The sequence below is a fragment of the Microtus pennsylvanicus genome, chromosome 4, assembly GCF_037038515.1.
Source record: "Microtus pennsylvanicus isolate mMicPen1 chromosome 4, mMicPen1.hap1, whole genome shotgun sequence".
Classification (NCBI taxonomy): Eukaryota; Metazoa; Chordata; class Mammalia; order Rodentia; family Cricetidae; genus Microtus; species Microtus pennsylvanicus.
The window spans coordinates 38,629,073-38,650,448 of record NC_134582.1 but is presented as its reverse complement, the minus strand read 5'-3'; the positions used below and the strand labels follow the sequence as shown (position 1 = coordinate 38,650,448).

The following is a 21,376-nucleotide window of genomic DNA, read 5'->3' as shown; positions in this document are numbered from 1 at the left end:
CTGAAACGGAAAACCATTGCAATTGCTACGAGACATCAGGATTATGGGACCCGGGGCCCAGACAGGCGATGTCATTTTGTGGCCTCTGGGGTGGATAAAATATGTTTTCTCTCACTTCTCTCTAGGAGCTGCGGGATCCATTTCTTTACTCCTTGGACTGTGGGCTGGCCACACAGCTATTCCAAACAACAAAAGTGACCGTATGCCAGTACCAGTCCTACATGTTAAGAAATCTACCAGCAGATCTGGGGCTAATGGGCAGGGTGCTTTCTCAGCACACGCAAAACCCTGGGTTTTGATCCTCAGCACTACACAAATTAGGTATGGTGGCTCAAGCCTATAATTCCAACAGGTGAGCTCAAGAGGCTACAAAGCAAAATCAAGACCAGCCTGGGCTACACAAGAGCTTATCTCAAACCATTCCTGCCATACACATCCCCCCCCATACACACAAAAAATTAACCTGCAAACTTGAACCCAATCCTGCCATGACATCATGCGACTGTGAGCAACAAACAGAGCGAGCTATATGGAAGAGAAGTGAGCTGCTCTGCCAGCTCAGGGACAAAAGCAGCCTCTCAGCCACGTGTGTTTAAGCCCCTAGCTCTGGTCAGACCATGAACAAGACTACTATTCTTGAAAATATAGGTTTATTTTTATTTTTTGAAAGGTTTATTTTAATTTTATTCATATGTGTGTCTACAATTACATATCTGTACACGTGTGTGCGCGCCCACAGAGGTCAGAAGAGAGTATTCGGTACCCTAGAGCTGGAGGTTCTGGTAGTTATGAGCCACCTGACTTCCATAGACTCTGGCCCTTGTAAGAACACCAAGCACTCTTAACCACTGAACCATCTTTCCACACACATAATTGTCATCTTAAGTGCATAAATTTTGAGTGTGTTAGATAACTATTGACATGAATAAGGGTGGGAAAACATCTCAAACTAAGCATTTAACATCAGTTCCAGGAAGGAAAGCAAGCAGTAGGCATCCAGAAACCAAACATCTGTAAGACACCTACCTATGTGCCAAACTCCACATCGTGTCTTGTTCTGTTGTTTATTGGCTAAGTCAGCACTAAGCAGTTTATTACAGTGCCATGTGATTCTTTAAAGACAGAGAGATACAAAATACAGAGCATGGGGAAACGGGGTGATCTTTCAAGCTGCTTGCAATACTGATGCGATTAATTTGTGGCACACACACAGGATCATCTATGCAAAGAACAACTTTCTTCCACAGAGGCGTGCCTCTTAACTGGAGTGTCAATAAAGCCACAGGGGATGTCACGCAGCAAGTAAAGGAGGAAGGCCTGCAGTATTGCCTCTGCTCTGCTTGGGAGTAGACAGAACAAATAAAAAAGACTTCAGAGAAACAGGCAGAAGACAGCATCACTTGAGCAGTGGGCAATCTCTGCAGCGCAAGGAGGGAGGATTTCTGCCCACTCAGTGTTCAAGTAACGCGAAAAGGGCAAAGAATAAAAGTTGATTGCTTCGGAAATTTCCTGAAGAAAATAACATTTCTTCATCTCCGGAGGTTTTAAGGATTCCCAGGAAATGGAAAACTTTACAAATACATCCTGATGTTTCCACATAAATAGGTAGCTGTCTACCAGACGAGCAGCCCATGCAGACAGCTGTTCCCTAACGATGAATGAACTTGAGCAGCATCTCGACGCTGCTGCGCCTCGAGGCACGCTCTTTCCGAATCTGACTTGGTCTACGCATCAAGTGGAACGACTGGCTATGAAGTCCAGTTCGCCCCCTGACTGGCCCCACGCGTTCTACAGAGAGAGATAAACTGCTGGTCAAAACTGAAGCCAACGAGGAAGACACCCAAGGTTTCCCTGGACGAGCATTGGCTGAATCTGACTTAATGCTATTGAAAGTGTGGCCTATTCAGTTTCCTGACCAGGAGGGGAGTGAGGCTGAACATGAATCGTTTAATTTCTCAAGGCATTTTTAATTTGGCTGATGATGAAATCCTTCTTTAACCTCATGTTAAAAAAACAGTCTGCAGTCTTTGACAGGGACAGGGAACAGCTAAGAAAACAAATCAGAAGTTCAGGCTTCTCAAATTTCCAGCCCTTTCTGTATTTATTCCTACTACTGTCTCATCTGTTCAAACTTGATGCAAGCGTTTTGGTGTGGAAATAAAAATACACTGGGATGTTCAGAGAAAGAAGCAATTTGTCCTCCTGTAATCAACTCACAGGGTCTTGAAATGCCACATCCTTCAAACTAAAGGGTTACAAAATAGACAAAAGGAACATGTTAAGGAATTTCCTGTTTTTATCTTAGCTCTTACACCTGCAAAACAACCAGTGGTGAACCATCGAGCCCTAAGTCTCCCTACCTCCTGGCCCTGGCAGCCATACGCCCACAGCTGTCTGTCTCTAGTGGCATCCAGAGACCAGTCCGTCCACTGGTCACCAAAGGAAAACTGCTCCCACTAGGGTCTTAGCAGACGTCGTGTAGAAACTGTCACTCCCTCCGGTTCAGTGTCAACATTATTGTCAAAGAGTGCCTCCCGCGGCTAAGGCTAGAAGACTCCTGTAGAAGGGCTGAGCTCACAAGTCAATACCGTTAAAAGACCTCTTATTGATGACACTGGGACAATGGTGGGTCCTTTCAGGGACCTTCCTGTCTCAGAAATGCCCAGTGAACAGCAGGCATTCCACCCAGCACGTGACCCCTCCAGTGACCTCCAGACAGCTTCCAGGCTCCTGGGCAATAAGGAATACTAAAAGGGACCCTGGGTGTTTTATTAGCCATGCTTCCAGGTGGAGAGGGGAACATCAACCACCAAGGGGGAAGGGATCGTCTGGCTGGCGGTTCATCAAAGGAAAAGCGGTGCACGTGTGCATGTGTGTGTGTGTGTGTGTGTGTGTGTGTGTGTGTGCATGCGCGTGTGTGTGTGTGCATGCATGTGTGTGTGCGCATGCGTGTGTGTGTGCATGCGTGTGTGTATGCATCCGTGTGTGTGTGTGCATGCATGTGTGTGCATGCATGTGTGTGTGCATGCGTGTGCACACACACACTCACACATACGAGAGAGAGAAACTCTATACCAAAGACTCTGTGAGAAATATAGCTGAGTATTTAGATCTGTGGATGTTATAGAAAGGATCACTATCAGAGCCGTTATTCAGATCAATTGAACTGCCATTCAGGGTTCATAGACATGAACCACGCCCCTTTTCTTGCACTACCAAGTCTCTAAATAAATACAAAAGTGAAAATAATCAATCTCCTCGCTTGGCTGGTGCAACTAACTATACAACCTTCAGGCAAACACAGATGGTAGAGAGAGGAGAGGACTGGATGGGGAGAGAAGAACTAAACCATGGGATGCAGAACTGGTTCTAGAGAAAGGAAAAAACTGAATGGACACGTCTTGAGGACCAGAGCGGGAACTCTGGGGAGGAGAGTGTGTTAGCAGGGAACCTTGATGGTTTCCCTAGGGACAAGAACCTGTCATGTGATCTAAAATAAGATTTTTCCAGCCAATGCAAGACCACAGGGCAACCCTAATTCTTTCATGTGGTCACCAACTTTAACAAGGATTAACTAATGCAGTTAGGCCAAGGAAGGGGCAGCTTTCTTCCAGCTCCTGTGTCGCACACTCTCTGCGCTCCTCTTGATATGCACTCCTTGGTGATGCTGCAGCTATTCAAATAAAACCACATCTCCAGTCTGCATCCCAGCCACCTGCACTACTCCTGGTTCTTCTTCAGGTGATGGAGTTAAAGGTGTTACCACGGAGAGAAGCTGAACAAAAGGGCCCTGTCACAAACTTTCCAGGAGATAACCATTAGTGGGTTTCGATTATTAAATGGTCCTAGAATAGCAACCAAATGCTTCTAGGATGGCTTAGTTAGTTATGAAGCATGACTCTGGGTTTGAGTTCAGATCTTGCCCTGAGTACAAAATTGGCAAAGCTCACCTAGTTCCTCATGCCTCCGCTCTCACTTCCATATGAAAATTACCACCTCACTCAGCATCTCTCCAGCCTTGCACATCACTGGGCGGCGAGGGAGGGGTCAGCAGGGGGAGTTAGGATACAGCTCTGGTTCACACAGAAGCATGATACAGGCCACTAACCAGGGCTATTTTTTTTTTCAAAACCTCTGGATTTCCCCCATCCAGAGCCCCTCCGCAAAAGTGGCATCCTCTCATTTTCCCTCTATTTTCTGACATCACTAACTCTTACTTCCCATTCATTCTCATTTCTGTCTTCTGGTCCCTCTTTCTCTTTTCAGTTGTATTTTTAAGCGACACAGAGGACCTGTGACCTGGGCCACAGTATCTAGGCAAGGTGTTAAGTGGTACCCAAAAGGCCCCCCCTATTCCCTGGAACACCTGGTTTTTATAGGTTTCCTATTACTTTTCATATGTTTCATTGGATCAGACATCCCTATAACTATTTCCCCCAAACGTGGCTTTGAGCACCTTTCCGCTCATATTTTTGCATACTGTTTGATGCAGATTAATTTTCAAAGCGGGTCTCAAACACTTCAGTGCAAGCCCAGGAATTGCAAATGTGGTCTCAAAGACACAGGAGTCCATATCCAGGCAGGAAATAAAGTTCCAAGCGGCTTTGATGTGCTTCCTCTCCCCGCCCCTCCACCCCCACCCCACCCGGTGCAGGTCATTCATCTCTACCCAGGAAGGGACCACCTTGCCTGAACCCTAGCAAACGTAGCACACGTGGGCGCCAAGTGAGAGGTTTAATAATCCGTCCTTTCCCGGTCTCCAGCACAACCATCTCCCCGACCCTACCAAACTAGTTATTGAGGCTTTAAGCTCAACGTTCCGACTGCCGCAAGGAATGTAGCATATAATAAAGGAGGCGGGAGTGAAGGGATTGGGGTCCACACTCTTGGGAATAAAACGCCTAGGTGGCTCGGGAGAGCTGTTTCTTTTCTAAGCCACTTGGTTCAGAGTGAAATATCAAGGCAGTTCAGGTCAGATCCTGAGTAGCACAAGTTAAAACAAGATCCAGAAAAAAAAAATCCATCAATCTTTAGTTGCGTCGCTTCCAGCCTGGGATCACGAGGGGTGGGGTAGGGAAAGACTAGGGTGATGCGGGAAGCCGAGGCAAGGAAACCGAGCTCCCGGACCTCAGCAGTTTCTTACCTCACTCAGCTCGGCTGAGGAGTCGTTTCCATATTTCACCGCAACTCCAGAATTCATGCCTGCACTTTTCAGAGCCGGGCTCGTCCCCAGACCTCGGAGCCTTGGAGACTGGCTTAGGCTGGATAGCCTGGGCTTGCTCCCCGCCGGCACATTTCAGTCTAGACAGCCATTTTCACCCAGGACAGCGGCGAGGAGGATGCAGAAGCTCGGCACGGAAAGTCCCGCAGGAATCTCACCGGCGAACCATTGCTGCTGGAGGCTGGGCAAGAGGGTTACACTCGCAGCAGCTGCAGCGGCCGAGCCGGCGCCGGGACCCGCCCGCGCGCCCACCGCGGAGTCCCGGGGCGATGCCACCCTCCGCGCCGCCTCGACTCTCCTACTGTACCGCGCGGAACCCCATTACCCGGCAAGCGGGCGGCTCGCGCCGGCCCCCGGCAGAGCTCGGGCACCCTCCGGGAGAAGCCCGGGCAGTGGTGCGAGGACGGTCTGTGCCTCCGGTTCCCGGCAGGAAAGAGCTGGAGAGAGCCGGAGCCGAGCGTCACTTCACGCCGAAGTTTCCCCCTTTGAATCGTCTGGAGTTGTAAGTGGTTTCTGATTGAACACAGCTGTCTAGCTGCTGGCTAAGTAAGGGCTGTGCGGCGGAGGCGGGGCCAGAAGGAGAAAAGGGTGGGGGGAGGGCGCGGAGGAGAGAGCAGGCGTCCTTCCAGGTCTCTGCAATAGTAATTACCAGGACCCAAGTCCAGAAGGGAGAGAAGAAACAGGAAAAGCCACCTGAGTAATCGTGCAGGAAATTGGAAAAAAAGAAGAAGAAGAAGAAGAAAGAAAGAAAGAAAGAAAGAAAGAAAGAAAGAAAGAAAGAAAGAAAGAAAGAAAGAAAGAAAGAAAGAAAGAAAGAAAGAAAGAAAGAAGAAAAAAAAAACCTTCCCTCTTAGGAACCGCTTTCCATGATTCATTAAGGTCAGGGCAAACGTGAGCACGGTAAGTCGGCCAGCACTGAGCGGTTTCTCACGGTACATTAAAATTTTACAAGAGTGTGGGGCGGTCATTTCCCTGATTAGTCTAAAGGCAGGCTCCCAATTTACATGACTAGAGGAGAGTGCATTCTCTGAACGTCCATAACCACGATAAAACATGCCCAACCCTTGAAAGATTTAAAATACTCGCGCATTTGTGTCTTCTCCAACCTCCCGATCTCCATTAAAAACATATGCCTCCACCCAGCTTGGTGGTGTTGGTCTGTAATCCCAGTGTCTAGCAGGGGCAAGAGAATTAGTAGTTCAAGGCTAGCCTGAGCTAAATAGTAAGACCTAGTCATGAATGAATGAATGAATGATCTTTGCTATGTAGCCAGAGCCGGGCTGGTTATTTCTGGAGTTTGAAGGATGAATTAGAAAGGTTTAAAAAGGCTGTGATAGCCAATCAGTCTGAGTTCCTTTAGGGTGAAACTCTCAGTGTATATGGGAAACAGGCTGAGGTCTACCTGGGGTTTTATCAAAATAAAGTTAAAAGGCCACCACGCCTGGTTGGTAGCGACCCAAACGTGTAATCATAGCTCTAAAGCAGGAGGATCACGTGGTCAAAGCGTGGCTCAGCTTCACAGAGGAGTTCAAGGCCAGCCTATGAAACTTAGTGAGACCCTGTTTTAAAAATAAATTAAAGGCAGCATGGGGGCTGGTGTGATAAAGTGAATCTGAGATGCTCCGAAAACCTTTAATACAGGGGGCTGCATTATCACTTAAGAAAACTCATCAGTCTCTCTTCAGACAATGGGAGGAAAGTATCTCCACCTCTAAGCAGACATTTCCTGAAGCCTTCGATGAAAAAGCCATTGTATTGTTCCAATCCAAAGTCTATTTTTAAAATGTCAAATAGGATGTTTACTTTTGCCTTAAGGTGGAGCAGGGGGCCACGTTTACGTGCCCGTCTTTTTCCCCATCCCTTCCTGTGTGGTTCATCCATTTCCCTTGTTGGCTTGTTTTTGTTTGTTTGTTTTGCTTTTCGAGAGAGGGTTTCTCTGTGTAACAAAGCCCCGAGAGTGGAAGAAAACACTGCCATCCATCAGGCTATGTTAGCAGTTTTATGTGAAAAACAAAACGAAACTGCGTTGTGTACAGAGATGCACTAGGCAGGAATTCTGCAGGATCCAAGCCAACCCCGCCGTCTTCACGAGATAAGCTGCAAGGTGGAAGAAACCAGGTGAGCCAGTGAGAGCGCACAAGAGGCAGAACTCTAGAGACCCCAGGATGCATAGAAGCACGCCAGTCAGCTGCAGCGTGTGGACCTCCTTGGGATCTTTACTTAAACAAACCGTGAAAATGATAAATGACAAAAAGGTTGACCTTTAGGTCAGTTCTGGTAGCACCCAGCTGTAATCCGATAATGTTGGAGTTTGGCACAGGAAAACCGAATGTCTACGGCCAGCTTTACAAGGAGAGGTCTCAAATTAGTAAAAATAAAAATGATGATATTTACACTCAGAAACCCACTTGTAATATACTTAATTGTGTTAAGAAATTATTGGGCCTGCAAGTGATGGTTCAGTGGTGAAGAACGCCGGCTGTTCTTCCAGAGGACCCCTGTTCAATTTCCAGCACCCACGTGGCAGCTCAAAAACATCTCTAAATTCCAGAGGATCCAATGCCATCTTCTGGCCACCATGGGCACAAGGCACAGAACATGTTACACAGGCATAAGATAGGCAAAACATACATACATATAAAATATTAATAAAAAGATGGTTAATTTCAGATATTCTAATGACATTGTGGTCACATTTTACAGTGTCCTTTTAGAGATATGTAAGGCTGAAAAATGTTGTGACTTTTGTCTGATACAGAAGACAGAGAAATGGATGCGGTATCGATGAAACAAGCTGATAGAACTTAACTAATAACCATTACGGCTGAATGGCAGGTAAATAGTCCCTGTCCTGTTGTACATCTTTGATAGTCTTCCTAATACACATTCATGTCTGCTGCCTCTGCTTTGTGTGCCAAGAACGGGTTCTAGTGACCAAAAGGCAGAACAAGAAGCCAGGAAAGGCTGTTGCAGATCAGGGATGCTTTTGGGTTGAGGAAAAATCAATCAAGATGGTAAGAAATGGGTGGATTTAATATGTAGTGTTTAGGTGAAACTGGCCAGACTTTAATGAATGATTAGATACCGGTCATGAGATGGGGGGGGGGGGAGTCATAGATGACTGCCAGCCAAGGAAAAGGACCAGATTTTAAGGAACCAGGGGCTCTGTTTTAGATGTATTAAATTTAAGTTTCTGGGGATGGGGGGCGGTAGCTCAGTGGTAGTGCATTTGCCTAGCATATGGGAGAGGGTGGGTTCAGCTCTGATAATGACAAAAATTAAGTAAATAAATAAGGAAAACGGAGCTTCCTATTCGGCACATAAAGAGTTAACACAACAGTTAAGACATCTGAGTCTTGGGTTGAGGGAAGAGTGGGGATTTAGCTATGTCCAGCATGATTAGAGCTGATGCTAACGGCCATGAGAATGTATGAAGTCACCTAGGGAGAAAGTAATGGGTGCAAAGACATAGTCCCGAGACTTGGCACTGAGATGCCGCCTCATTTTCAGGTTAAGCAGAGCAAGGATCCAACAAGAAGATCAAGACAGAAATCCAGAGAAGGACATAGCAGCTGCAGATGGGACTGCCCTGAAGTAGAAAGGAGGCTTGTGAACGAGCGGCAGCCCGTGGAGGAGGCTGCTAAGGGACCAGGAGATTGATAGTGAAGTGTTGTTTGGTTTGGTAGATTACAGGTGACCTCCAGAAGAGCAGTCTTGTAAAGTGGCAGAGGTAGATGGAAGCTCGGGAAAGCGAAAAGGCTGAGAACATTTGGAGGTAACTTGGAGAAGTACGCAGCCCAAGGCTCCGTGATTTAAAGCTGAGACATAGCTGGAATGCAGTACGTAATTAGGTTGGTCTGTGTTTAAAATGTCTAAGAAAACCAGTATTTGAAAACAATTTCCAGATTAAATCTCCCTCACAGAATAAACAAACAAAAATCTTTCTTTTCCCAACTGCAAACAAACCCAAGCGAAGAAAGCACACTCCTGTGCTCACTGATGGCATTCGTGGGCCACCTCACACCCAGCCCACACATTCCAATAACCTAGAGTCATTTTCCAACAACATCCCCGCCATTATCAGTGGGGAATTCCGATTAGAGGCTTGCTCCCTCTTTATGGGATGTTTTGAAATTTACCCCAGTGTCTGATGAGATCATTTGGAGACTGGATAGTTATCCCCTTCATTATCAACATCCTGAGAATCTTTCATTTACTCATTTGTACTCCAAATCGCTTTAAAGTGCATCAGATTCTTCTCCATAGAAAACTGATCCGTGGAGAGTGGAGATTTGGAAATCCCAGGGAGATTTTTTTAAAAAGGAGAGCTTTAAGTCATCATAGGAGTACCTGCATATGCCAATGGAAAACAGAAAGATGTATTAAACGGCTGTGTAAAGATAGATCTAGTAAAAATTCGGAGATTATGCTGAAACTAAATGAGTTCCAAATGCCTGCCACTGTTATTTCTGGAGCCCTTAGGCTAAAACAGAATCATCCATTGCTCCTTTAGCTAGAATGCCATTATAGCAATGGCTGAGAAGGAGCATAGATAGGCAGGCAGGAGCTGGGGTGTAAATGAGTGATAGAGGGCTTACCCGGAATGATCAGTGTACTGGTTCTGATCCCTAGAACCATAAAGAGATAAGGACAGAGAAGTAAGCTGTGCACCTTACAAAACTAATGACAAAAGGTGCCGTTAACCTGAACTTGCACCAAGCTGAGATGAAGATGGAGGGTCTGAAGCCAAGGAAGCCACTTTTCCAGGCTTTGAATGTTTAGAACTAGACTGAAGTGGTGGGGGCTTCTTATTGGGATGTCCTGAGACATGAGGAATGGGCCCCTGTCTTCTCCAAGGTATCCGTAATTGGTTTGCACAGCTGTCAAGAGATCAAACTTGCCATTCTAAACAAATGCTCTGAATTTGGAATTGTCTACCATTAACCTTCCCTGTGCCTTTGTGCTATGTTTTTGTTGTTTCATTGTATTTTAAGTAAATATCTTTTTATGCAGCTACTGAACAGTTTTTTTATGTCATTTCCATAAAAATCATGTCTGTCCAGGTGGTGGTGGCACACACCTTTAATTTCAGCACTTAGAGGCAGAGACAGGTGGATCTCTGTGCGTTCGTGGCCAGCCTGGCCTACAAAACCAGTTCCAGGACGGCCAGAACTGTTACATAGAGAAACCCTGTCTCAAAAAAATAAAAACAAACCATATCTAAATTAAATTTGTTGATTTCTACCAAAATCCAACTTTAAGGAGGGCAAGAGAGCTCATCTGGGAAATGTAGCTACCACCAAGACAAGCTCCTTCCTCAGGTCCACAGAGTCGGGAGAAAGAACTGACTCCTATAAGTTCCAACTTCCACATGTGTTTCATAGTATGGACGTGCCCCCTCGCCATATATGCACAAATAAAATAAGGAAATATAATGAAATCTTAAACAAAAAAAACCAACTTCAATTACAGTTTACAAGTTTCCATAATAGGAATAATAGTTTCTGGTCTAATAATTGTAGAAATGTCCAGTTCTTTCCCTTCTCGTTTAGCCATTTAGTCCTTCCCTCTTCCTCTGCTTTAAGCAGCCTCTCCCCAGCACTGTTCCTATAATTTAAGGATATTCAGATTTAGGTCTAAATCACCTCATGTACCCCAGCCTAGGGATTTTTCTCCAACATATATAGCTTTGTATCATGCTATGCTGCAAGTTATATTTTAATCAGTTTTATCAAAATATAACTCATCCATAAAAAGATTACATTTTAACACATGTAATTTAAAGCATAAGCATAACTCAAAAGTACAGCACTTGCTTAAAAGTGGCCGCCCAGAGTCCTATCCCCAACACTGGAGAAGAAGAAAATACAAGGGAGGGAGGGCATACCGAGAAGAGGTGACATGGCTCTAGAGGTAGTGGGGCCTGGGAGAATGGAGCCAATGGAGGAGGTAGACTAAAGTCTCGGGCGATAGTCTGCTTTATTCAGAGCCTTGGACAATTTATAATCTGAAAGTTAAGAGAGGTCCCATGAATAAAGTTCTCACGAGTTCAAGCTGTGTACAATCACAAAGACAAGATATATGTGGCAAAAACATGTTTTTCCATAAAGGCAACTAGAGAATAGTTTAAACATGTAATTGAATACCAGCAGCAAGCAATAGGGAGTAATCTGAGGTCAATTCACTCCTATTCACTACACGTGGGACAAGAACACATTCTGAGAACGATTCCATGTTTGGGAGAAACTGGGGTCACGAGTTCTTGGAGTGTTTCCACAAGCAGTTAGAGTCTCCTTACATGGCTCCATCTGTGCACCATGTTCCAACAAGGAGGGAGATATAGAATGAACATGTACAATTGTGTTTATGAATTTACCCATTTGGGACATGTCATGTAAAGAGAACGATATGTGGAGCCTTATATCAGGCTTCCTCCTCTCGGCATGTTTTAGAGGCTCACCCATGCTCTGTCTATTCACACTCAGTTCCTTTTCCTTGCCATAATATTCTGTGGATGTCACATTTTCTTTATCCACTTACCAGTTCATGCACATTTGAGGAACCTCTACTTGCTGGCAATTCTAACAACACTTCTGGGAATACAGGTTAGGAAGTTTTCCTGTGGATCTATGTTTTCAGTTCTCTTGGGTGTGTATGCACCTGGAAGTAGAATTGCCTGGCAATGGGACAACTCTGTTTCATATGTTGAGAAACAAACTGTTTTCCAAAGTGGCTGCCCTTTTTAAAATTCCCACCAAATGTAGGTATTTTAATTTCTTTGATATAATTGTCAATTTTTTAAAAATTGTAGCCTAATGGTTTTGTTTTACTTTAAAGACTGATAATATTGAACATCATGTGCTTATTGGCCATTTATGTCTTCTCTAGAGAAATCTCTAGACCTTTTTATTCTGTGATACTGGGAATAGAATCCAGGGCCTCATGCATGATTGTGAATTACTTTATCAGTGAACTACATCTCAAGCACAAAATGTTTTTAAATTGAGTTGCTTTTTTTATCATTCTGTTTTAAGAGGCTTGTTTGTTTGTTTTTGTTGTGTTATGAAGACTGGACCTTTATCAGTTACAAACTTTCATTTTTTTCCCTCTTCCATAGGTTGTCTTTATCCTCACTTCACAGAGATCTTTGAAGTTTAAATATGTTTAAATGTTGATGAAATGTTGTGTGGAATATTCCTTTACACCGTATGAATATATGTCTGTGTGATTGGTTTAATAAAGAAGCAGACTGGCCAATAGTTGGACAGAAAGAGATTGGGCAGGACAGCCAGACTAGGAGAATGCTTGTATGAAGAAGGGCAGAGTCAGAGGAGTCGCCAGCAAGATGGAGAGGAAGAAAAACATACCAGAGAGGCAAATGCCATGAGCCTTATGGCAGAATGTAGATTAATAGAAATTGGTTAATTTAAGTTGTAAGAGCTAGTTAGTAATAAGCCTGAGCTATTGACTGAGCATTTATAAGTAATATTAAGTCTCCATGTCAATTATTCGGGAACTGGCAGGTAGGAAAGAAAATTTCATCTACAGTATTGTGAAACAATCTTTCTGTACACTGTGAAGAAGTGTCACTCAGATTAGCTTAATAAAAAGCTGAACAGCCAATAGGCAGGCAGGATTTGGGGAGATAGAGAAGATGCTGGGAAGAGGAAGGGCAGAGTCGTCTGCCAGACATGGAGGAAGCAGAAAAGGTAATAAAGCCAAGAGGCAGAAAGTAAATTAATAGAAATGGTTTAATTTAAGTTATAAGAGCTATTCAGGAACAATCCTAAGTTTATGGCCAAGATTTCATAATTAATAAAATGTCTCCATGTGGTTATTTGGGAGCTGGCAAGCAGGACAGAAAAAGTTTGACTTCAATGAAGCTCAGCTTACCTAAATGTTCTTATTATCACAAGTATTTTTGCTCATCAACTTGACTGGGTTGAGAGACACCTAGATATTAAAGTGCAGCACAGCCACTATGCCTGTCTGTGAAGGTGTTTCCAGAGAGGGTTAGATCATAAGGGTTCCGACCTAATGTTTAATCCATTGATGGTTTTGAAAGAGGAATAGATATTTGGGGGTGGAGAACTAGAGAAGGCATACCAATTGGGAGGAAAGAAGTCACTGGTACAACCCTTTGAAAACTATATCTTGCCTCAGTTTCCTTCTTTCTTTTCACTTCTCACTTCTCTCCCTGCTTCCTGTCTAATATGTAGTGATCAGCCTCCTCCTTTTCCCACACAGACTTCTGCTGTTGTAGTCTTTTGCCTTCCCACGGACCCAGAGTCAGCAGAGCCAATGATATGGACTGGGATCTCTAAAACCATGAAGCCGACTGAGCCCTTTCTTCCATAGCCTTTGCTGCCAGATGCTTTGTCATAGGTAAAAGAAAGGTGATAGACATAATAACTTATGCTTTTGTTTAACAGTTAATAAACTATTGCCTAATGCAAGATCATGTTGTCTTATTTTTCCTCTTAATAATAAAACATACTTTTAGCCCTTACATTGAGAATAGAATCCATGTTGAATTACATTATGTGTAATGTAAGGGCCCCAATTTAATATGTGTATATGTATGCGCATGCATGTGCGCAGGCGCAAACACACACATATACATTCAGTGCTTTGTGCGTGGTAGCCTGTGCTCTATCATTGAGATTTAGTCTCAGCTCCCAAACTACTTCTTCTTCTTCTTCTTCTTTTTTTTTTTGATATCCAGTTATTCTAGCACTATTTTTTGAAAAGATTATCCTTTTCTCACACTTAATTGTTTTGGCACCCCTGTCAAAATCAATTGACCATAAGTGGACTTATTTATAGAAACTCAAATCTATTCCATATGTCTGTATGTCTGTCTTTGTGCCAGGACTTCATGATCTTAATTATTCTGGGGTGTTTTTGTTGTTGCTTTCTGTTTTCAAAACAGAAAAAGTGTTATCCGACTTTGTTGGGTTTCAAGGTTGTCTTGGCTCTTCTTGGCATCTTGTGTTTCAACAGGAATTTTGGAATCAACATACCGGCATCTAAAGAAGCCAGAAGTAGTACACTGAATTGTTATAGCAATTTAGAGACATTGACATCTTAATAAGCCTGCAATCCACATATGGAGACTGTCTTCTCATTCACTTAGCTTGTTGATTTCACGAAACTGTTTTCAGTGTATAAATTTTACACTTCTCTCATTAAATTTATTACTAAATATCTTATTCTTTTTGTTGTTTTTTTGTTTGCCTTTTTTGTTTGCCTTTTGAGTAGCTGTGGCTGTCCTGGAACTCATTCTGTAGAACACGCTGGCCTCAAGTTCAGAGAGCTACCTGCCTCTGCCTACCAATTATTGAGATTAAAGGTTGGGATTAAAACTGCCTGTTTTTTCTTTAAAAATTTAATCTAGTGTAAATGGGCTTGATTTAATTTAATTTTTCAGATAATCCATTGCCAGCATTTAAAAATGAACTGATTGTTAGCATATTAATCTTATGCCCTGAAATATTGTCTGGCTTAACATTTCTTGTGTTGAGTAGACTACATAGAATTTTCTACATGTGGGAGGATTTATCTTCTGCCTAAAGAGATGTAATTTTACTTCTTTACACATATGTCTTCTATTTCCTTTTCTTATCTACTTGCTCTGGCTAGCAGTGCAAGTATAATGAAGCGAACATAGGACACTTGTTCGCCTTGTTGTTAATCTTCATGGAAAACCTTCATTTGTGCTCCTTATTCTCCAATCAGTTTTATCTCTCACTAGTTCATTGTAAAACTTCTACGCAGTCCCATGATTTCCTATTATTCTTACAGCTGCCAAGCTCATTCCCACACCTTTTCCCTTGCTCCTTCTTCTAATTGGAGTTTTAGCCATTTGCTTCTCTTAAGACTTACTTCCTAACTCCTGTCCTGACTTTGGTCCTTATCATCTCTGAATCATCACTTCTGGCCTTATCAGCTCCCTTCACAGGTGTCAATTAAGACTCCATTAAGTGAAGGAACAAAGCAGAAAGCAGAGCTGGTATGGCTGTACCAGGATTAGAAAATGGAAAGTATTATTACCCAGTTGGTATATAGCTACAGTCTCACTTTGACAATGCTCTCCCATATGAGAGCTAGTGCCAAAAGAGGCTCCAAAGCTACAGAGAAACCCTGTCTCAAAAAACCAAAAAACAAAAACAACAAAAAACACCAAAGATAATGGTCTCCCCTGCCCATTTTGCTCAATCCCATCCCTAGAAACCTCCAGATTTTTCTGGAGTTAAACAGCCATAGGACTAACATTTTTCTATAACTGAGGTCTGAAGAATGTTCCTCTATATACAGTTAATCCCATTGTCAAATATTGAGGATATTAGTCCTGACCCCCCAAAGGGCCCTTCCTTCCTTCCTTCCTTCCTTCCTTCCTTCCTTCCTTCCTTCCTTTCTTTCTTTCTTTCTTATTTTCTTTCTTTCTTTTCTTTTTTCTTCTTCTTCTTCTTCTTCTTCTTCTTCTTCTTCTTCTTCTTCTTCTTCTTCTTCTTCTTCTCTCTCTCTCTCTCTCTCTCTCTCTCTCTCTCTCTCTCTCTCTCTCTTTCTCTCTGTCTCTTTTTGAGACAGAGTTTCTCTATGTAGCCCTGGCTGTCCTGGAACTTCTTTTGTAAACAAGGTGGGCCTCAAACTCAAAAGCCTATTTGCCTCTGCCTCCCAGAGTACTAGGATTAAAGGAGTGTGCCACAATGCCCAGTCCCTATTTTTCTTAAATTAAGGCACATTTAAAGAATAATTTTTTTTTACCAAAAACACTGGAGAACATATTCTAATTTAGTTATATGATATTCTCCTAGAACTTCCTATTGGTATTTGAATTAGCATCTTTCAGCTTCTTTATAGTTCTCCGGACATACAACTCATTTACTGCCATGTTCTAGGAGATGCCTTTTGTCTCCTTCCTTCTTCCCTCTCTCCTTTCCTTCATTCTTCCCTCCCTTCTTCCCCATGTAATGATATTTGGTTTGTGTTTTAACAAACAAAGCTTGCCTAAAGATTAGAGTGCAGAGCTAAGCCACTAGGGGCCAGGTGGTGGTGGATCACACCTTTAATCCCAGGATTTGGGATTCTCATGCCTTTAATCCCAGAACTATGGAGCTGGAGACAGGAAGGGATATGGATGGGCAGAGAGAGGAATATAAAGTCAGAGGAGACAGGAGCTTGGATGCAGTCTGAAGTTTGGTGGAGACAGTTGCAGTCCGAGGAGGCAGTGTGAGGAAAAGAACTGTGGTCTGAGCATTGGTAGAGGTAAAAGGTCTCTCTAGTGGCTGGCTGCTTCTCTGATCTCTCAACTTTTACTACCTAATATTTGACTCTGGATATTTATTATTAAGAACAATTAGAATTCGTGTTACAGCCCCCTTTTCTTCATTTGTTCTTTTCTTCCTGCCTGTTATGTTTCATATTCTTATTGACCTTTAGGCACTCATGATCCAGAAATTAGCAATGTTCTAAAATACTTAACGTATTTCCTCGATTAAGAGACAAAGAACTCTTTAGAAACCCCCCCAGTCTCCTTTCAGTCCTCCTAGATGGAGGTCGCCACGGTGTGCGTGATGGAGTTCCCTCAAAAGCTCATGGGGAAACTTAATCCCCTGTGCAACAGTATTAAACAGGATGGCTTCGGGAGAGCTCTGCCCTCATAACAGAGGGGGATTATTTCCTATACGAGAGAGCTTGGAATTAAAGGGAAACTCTCTGTCTGTTTGTGTGCTTTTCCGTTCTGTGGATACAGCACTCCTCCTTTTCAGAGGATGTGCTAACATGGTGATCTTCACCAGGCACCACTCCTACTGGCGCCTTGGTCTTGTACTTCCAAGTCTTCGGAATTCTGAGAAGTAAATGTCTGTTCTTTAAGAGTTTCCCCATCTGTGGCGTTCTGTGGCGGCAGTGCAAACATCTAAAGACAGCACCTTCAGCACAGGGGAAGGCCTGCAGGGATTTGTGTGCAGGTTAGATTACCATTGCTGTGAAAGATGCCAGAGGAAGAATCCAGAGGAGGGGAGACTTGCTTTGGTTCCTGGTCTCCATGGTCTAGTACAAGTATAGTGATTCCAGGTATCGGGCTCATGGTCAAGAAAACCATGGCAACAGACAGCATTGCAGGGACTGCTCATACTATTGCAACCAAGAAGCTGAGAGAAAGGAAGAGTGAGTTCCCAGGCCAGTTATTCCATTCAAAGGCATGCTCCCAGTGACGTGACTGATGTCCTCCAACAAGGACAGACAGACAGACACATGCTCGTGTGCACACTCCTATAACTTCACAATCATGCTGTTGGTCAGTGGATTAATCTAGGGCTGCATAGTTGGCTCATTTTTCAATGACTGGATATACCCTATAGGGACTAAATCTCCAGCACATGAGTGTTAGTGATGGTGGTAGGGCCTTATAATAGACTTTGTCTAATGGTGTGGGAGGTCCTTCTATGTATTGCTTTTATTGGTTAATAAATAAAGAAACTGCCTTGGCCTGTTGATAGGACAGAACTTAGATTGCCGGGGAATGCTGGGAGGAGGAGGGTGGAGTCAGAGAGATACCATGGAGCTGCCAGAATCAGACATGCTAAAACTTTGCCAGTAAGCCACTGCCACATGGCACTACACAGATTAATAGAAATGGGTTAAATTAATACAAGAGTTAGCCAATAAGAAGCTAGAGCCAATGGGCCAAGCAGTGATTTAATTAATACAAGTTTCTATGTGATTATTTCAGGGCTGAGCAGAAGGGAACGAACAAGAGGCCCCTCCTGCAACAGTCTAAACTTTTGAAAACTTTATTTTTTATTTTATTCCCTTTGTTTATTTTTTCCTCTCTTCCAAAATATTAAATATTGTCCCCTTACTCAAACAGCTCATCTTATATTATTTTTCACATTGCCAGCACGGGTGGTAGTAGGGTATTCTGGTTTGGATCTTATGTGTACCCTACTGGCTCACATCGTGATTGTCTCTTCCCTGGCTGGTGGCACTGAAGATTACAGCCAACCCCTGGGGCTTGTTCCTTTCTGCTTCCTACTCTGCTCTGATGCAGCCTCTGCCACATGCTCCCTCTGCTGTGATCTGAACTGCTGTACACAGGCTCAGCCCCATTAGCCACAATAAATCCATCACTTTTTAAAAAAGATATTTTTGCCATGACACAAAAGTGATTGGTGCCGCAGCAGAGCTGTATCATGTGGGAATAAAACCTAATCCTAACTCACAAACAGGTATTACTTGGAGGAATTGGGAAATTTAAGAAGTCAGAAAAGCAATCAAACAAATGAGAAATGACAATTCTGAACTACCTTCCTAATAAAGAAACTTCTTTGAAATTGGCCATTTCTTTTAGATGATTGAGACAACAGTATCAAATTTATGTTATTTTACAAACTTTTTCTTCTTCTTCTTCTTCTTCTTCTTCTTCTTCTTCTTCTTCTTCTTCTTCTTCTTCTTCTTCTTCTTCTTCTTCTTTCTCTCTCTCTCTCTCTCTCTCTCTCTCTCTCTCTCTCTCTCTCTTTAAGGCAGGGTTTCTCTGTGTAACAGCCCTGGTTGCTGTGGGATAATGCTCTTGTGTACTGTAAAGATTTGTCACTTGTACCAGTTTAATAAAATGCTGATTGGCCAGTAGTCAGGTGGGGGGATAGGCGGGGCAACCAGACTAGGAAAATTCTGGGAAGAGGAAAGGCAGAGACAGAGTTGTCAGCCAGACACAGAGGAAGCAAGAGGAGAGTGCCGTACTGAGAATAGGTATCAAGCCATATGGTTAAACATAGATAAGAATTATGTGCTAATTTAAGTTGTAAGAGTTAGCTAATAATAAGCCTGAGCTAATAGGCCAAACAGTTTAGAATTAATATAAACCTTTGTATGTTTCTATGGGACTGAACAGCTATGGGAGCAGGTGGGACAGAAACTTCCATCCACACCTGGCTGTCCTGGAACTCACTTTGTAGACCAGGCTGGCCTCGTATTCACAGAGATCCACTTGCCTCTGCCTCCTGAGTGCTGGGATTAAAGGCATGCTCCGCCACTACCTGGATAAATTAATGTTATTTTATATTATATCCTTATTTGCCCAGGAAATAGTTATTACTCACTATATGTCAAGTGTCTTTGTAGTGTAAAAGTGACAACTGGGGCAGAAAGCCAACCAATCACTAAGTACCCTGACTCTGAGCCCCGAGCCAGTGAAAGAAACACACCTTGTATTTGAGACCTGGGCCAGGGAGAGAAACATCTTTATCCCTGAACCCAGGACTAAAGACATGTGCCTTGGCTCTGAAACTAGTGTCAAAGAATCACACTTTCTTCCTAGAATCAGCGCCAGTGAAGGAAATATGCCCTGGTCCTCAGAATAGAGTAAAAAAGCTAAAAAGGACCAGTGAAAGAAACAGTTTGGCCATGAAGTCAGAGCCATCTCTGCCCCTGACCGGCTAAACTGACAAATCCCTGAGCAGCAAAAACTTACCAATCTGCCTTCTTGCTGTTGAAAGTCTTACCTGCAGTGGTTACCTGCCCACTGAGGTATGGCCTCTTATACTATTTATGCCGATATAGAGCATGCATCCGGCCTCTTTTCCAGCTACAGGATTCCGTTTCTGATCTCTGTTTCAGCAGAGGATTGTGATTTGTGAGACTACCCCTAAATAAATAACTGTCTATTTCTCAATTCTGGGCTAGTGCGGGATTTCTTTTAAGCACCCTTCTACACCTTCTCCCTGGGAAACCGCCACCCTAAGAAGCCCTATGTAAGCCTCTCCAGAGCTGTCGTATTACAGCCACCCTAAGAAGCCCTATGTAAGCCTCTCCAGAGCTGTCGGATTACAGCCACCCTAAGAAGCCCTATGTAAGCCTCTCCAGAGCTGTCGGATTACAGCCACCCTAAGAAGCCCTATGTAAGCCTCTGCAGAGCTGTCGGATTACAGCCACCCTAAGAAGCCCTATGTAAGCCTCTGCAGAGCTGTCGGATTACAGCCACCCTAAGAAGCCCTATGTAAGCCTCTCCAGAGCTGTCAGATTACAGCCACCCTAAGAAGCCCTATGTAAGCCTCTCCAGAGCTGTCGGATTACAGCCACCCTAAGAAGCCCTATGTAAGCCTCTCCAGAGCTGTCGGATTACAGCCACCCTAAGAAGCCCTATGTAAGCCTCTGCAGAGCTGTCGGATTACAGCTACCCTAAGAAGCCCTATGTAAGCCTCTGCAGAGCTGTCGTATTACAGCTCTGAGTATACCCTGGCTTCCTGATAAGTCAGGATACCTCAGCACCACTACCGCGCCACATTCCCCTACAGTTTTCCTGAGTACTAGATATATAATAGCAATTTCAAGGAAATATACCATCATAGCCTTCAAGTGAGCTTGCAGTCTAATAATATACAAGGATGGCCCCAATCTCCATTCCCTGTAAAGATTTTTTGCTTAGCACACAGAGTATACCTAACTTCATTGCATAATGTAAGTATGGTTTGCCTCCTTCAAGAGCTTCCCATGTTTCTCCTTACACACTGCCTCTGCCGTTAGAATATGCCTGATCTAATCTTCTGAAGCATGAGGCTTGTGCTGCAGTTGCTCCACTCTCCCTGTTAGACCAACTCAGCCATCAGCCAGTTTATCCTCAGGTGTGTGAGCGAGTCCACCCATGAGAGCCAAGAATAATAGTTGCCTTGATAGCCTATAGCTGATCCCAGAAAGGTCAGCAGCAAACACCTACTGTTGAATGTCACTCAGGTTCGTATTGGTGTTTTATCACCTTCTATTATTGTAGCAAGAGATGACTGACACATCACTTAATCATAAAAATAAACATTAGATGGCAATGACAGCGTGACCTCCCAAGATTAGTAACAGAGAAATAAGATCATGAAGCACAGAGTTAACCTAGCTGGGTAGATAAGGAAAACCAGGAACACACCTTTAAGAAAGAGGCTTATAGGGCTGGAGAGATGGCCCATGCTGGGCTCATATCCATCTGTAATTCCAGTCTCAAAGGATCTGACACTTTCTTCTGGTTTCTATGGCCATGCATACAGTATGGGGGTTGAGGGATGTGTGGGATGATCAACAATAAATAAGCAGAAAGCCTCATAGACCACGTGAAGGATCTGAGACTTGATCCGAAGAACTGTGCAAAATGCTGGCTTCAGATGGGTC

The 21,376-nt window shown here is 43.6% G+C and overlaps 1 protein-coding gene across 2 annotated transcripts in view; it reads right to left on the bottom strand.

The window, feature by feature from the left end:
* The window catches only part of Mcc (MCC regulator of Wnt signaling pathway), a 378,701-nt gene that overhangs the window by 225,856 nt on the left and 131,469 nt on the right, over positions 1 to 21,376 (bottom strand). Inside the window, exon 1 of one of the 2 annotated variants that reach the window (XM_075968728.1) lies at positions 5,144 to 5,332. The exons of the other annotated variant lie outside the window; for it this stretch is intronic. Coding sequence (XP_075824843.1) covers positions 5,144 to 5,200 — 57 coding nt within the window. The 5' untranslated portion in view covers positions 5,201 to 5,332. Of the gene's footprint in view, positions 1 to 5,143; positions 5,333 to 21,376 lie in introns of those variants that run through there. 2 annotated transcript variants of the gene reach the window in all.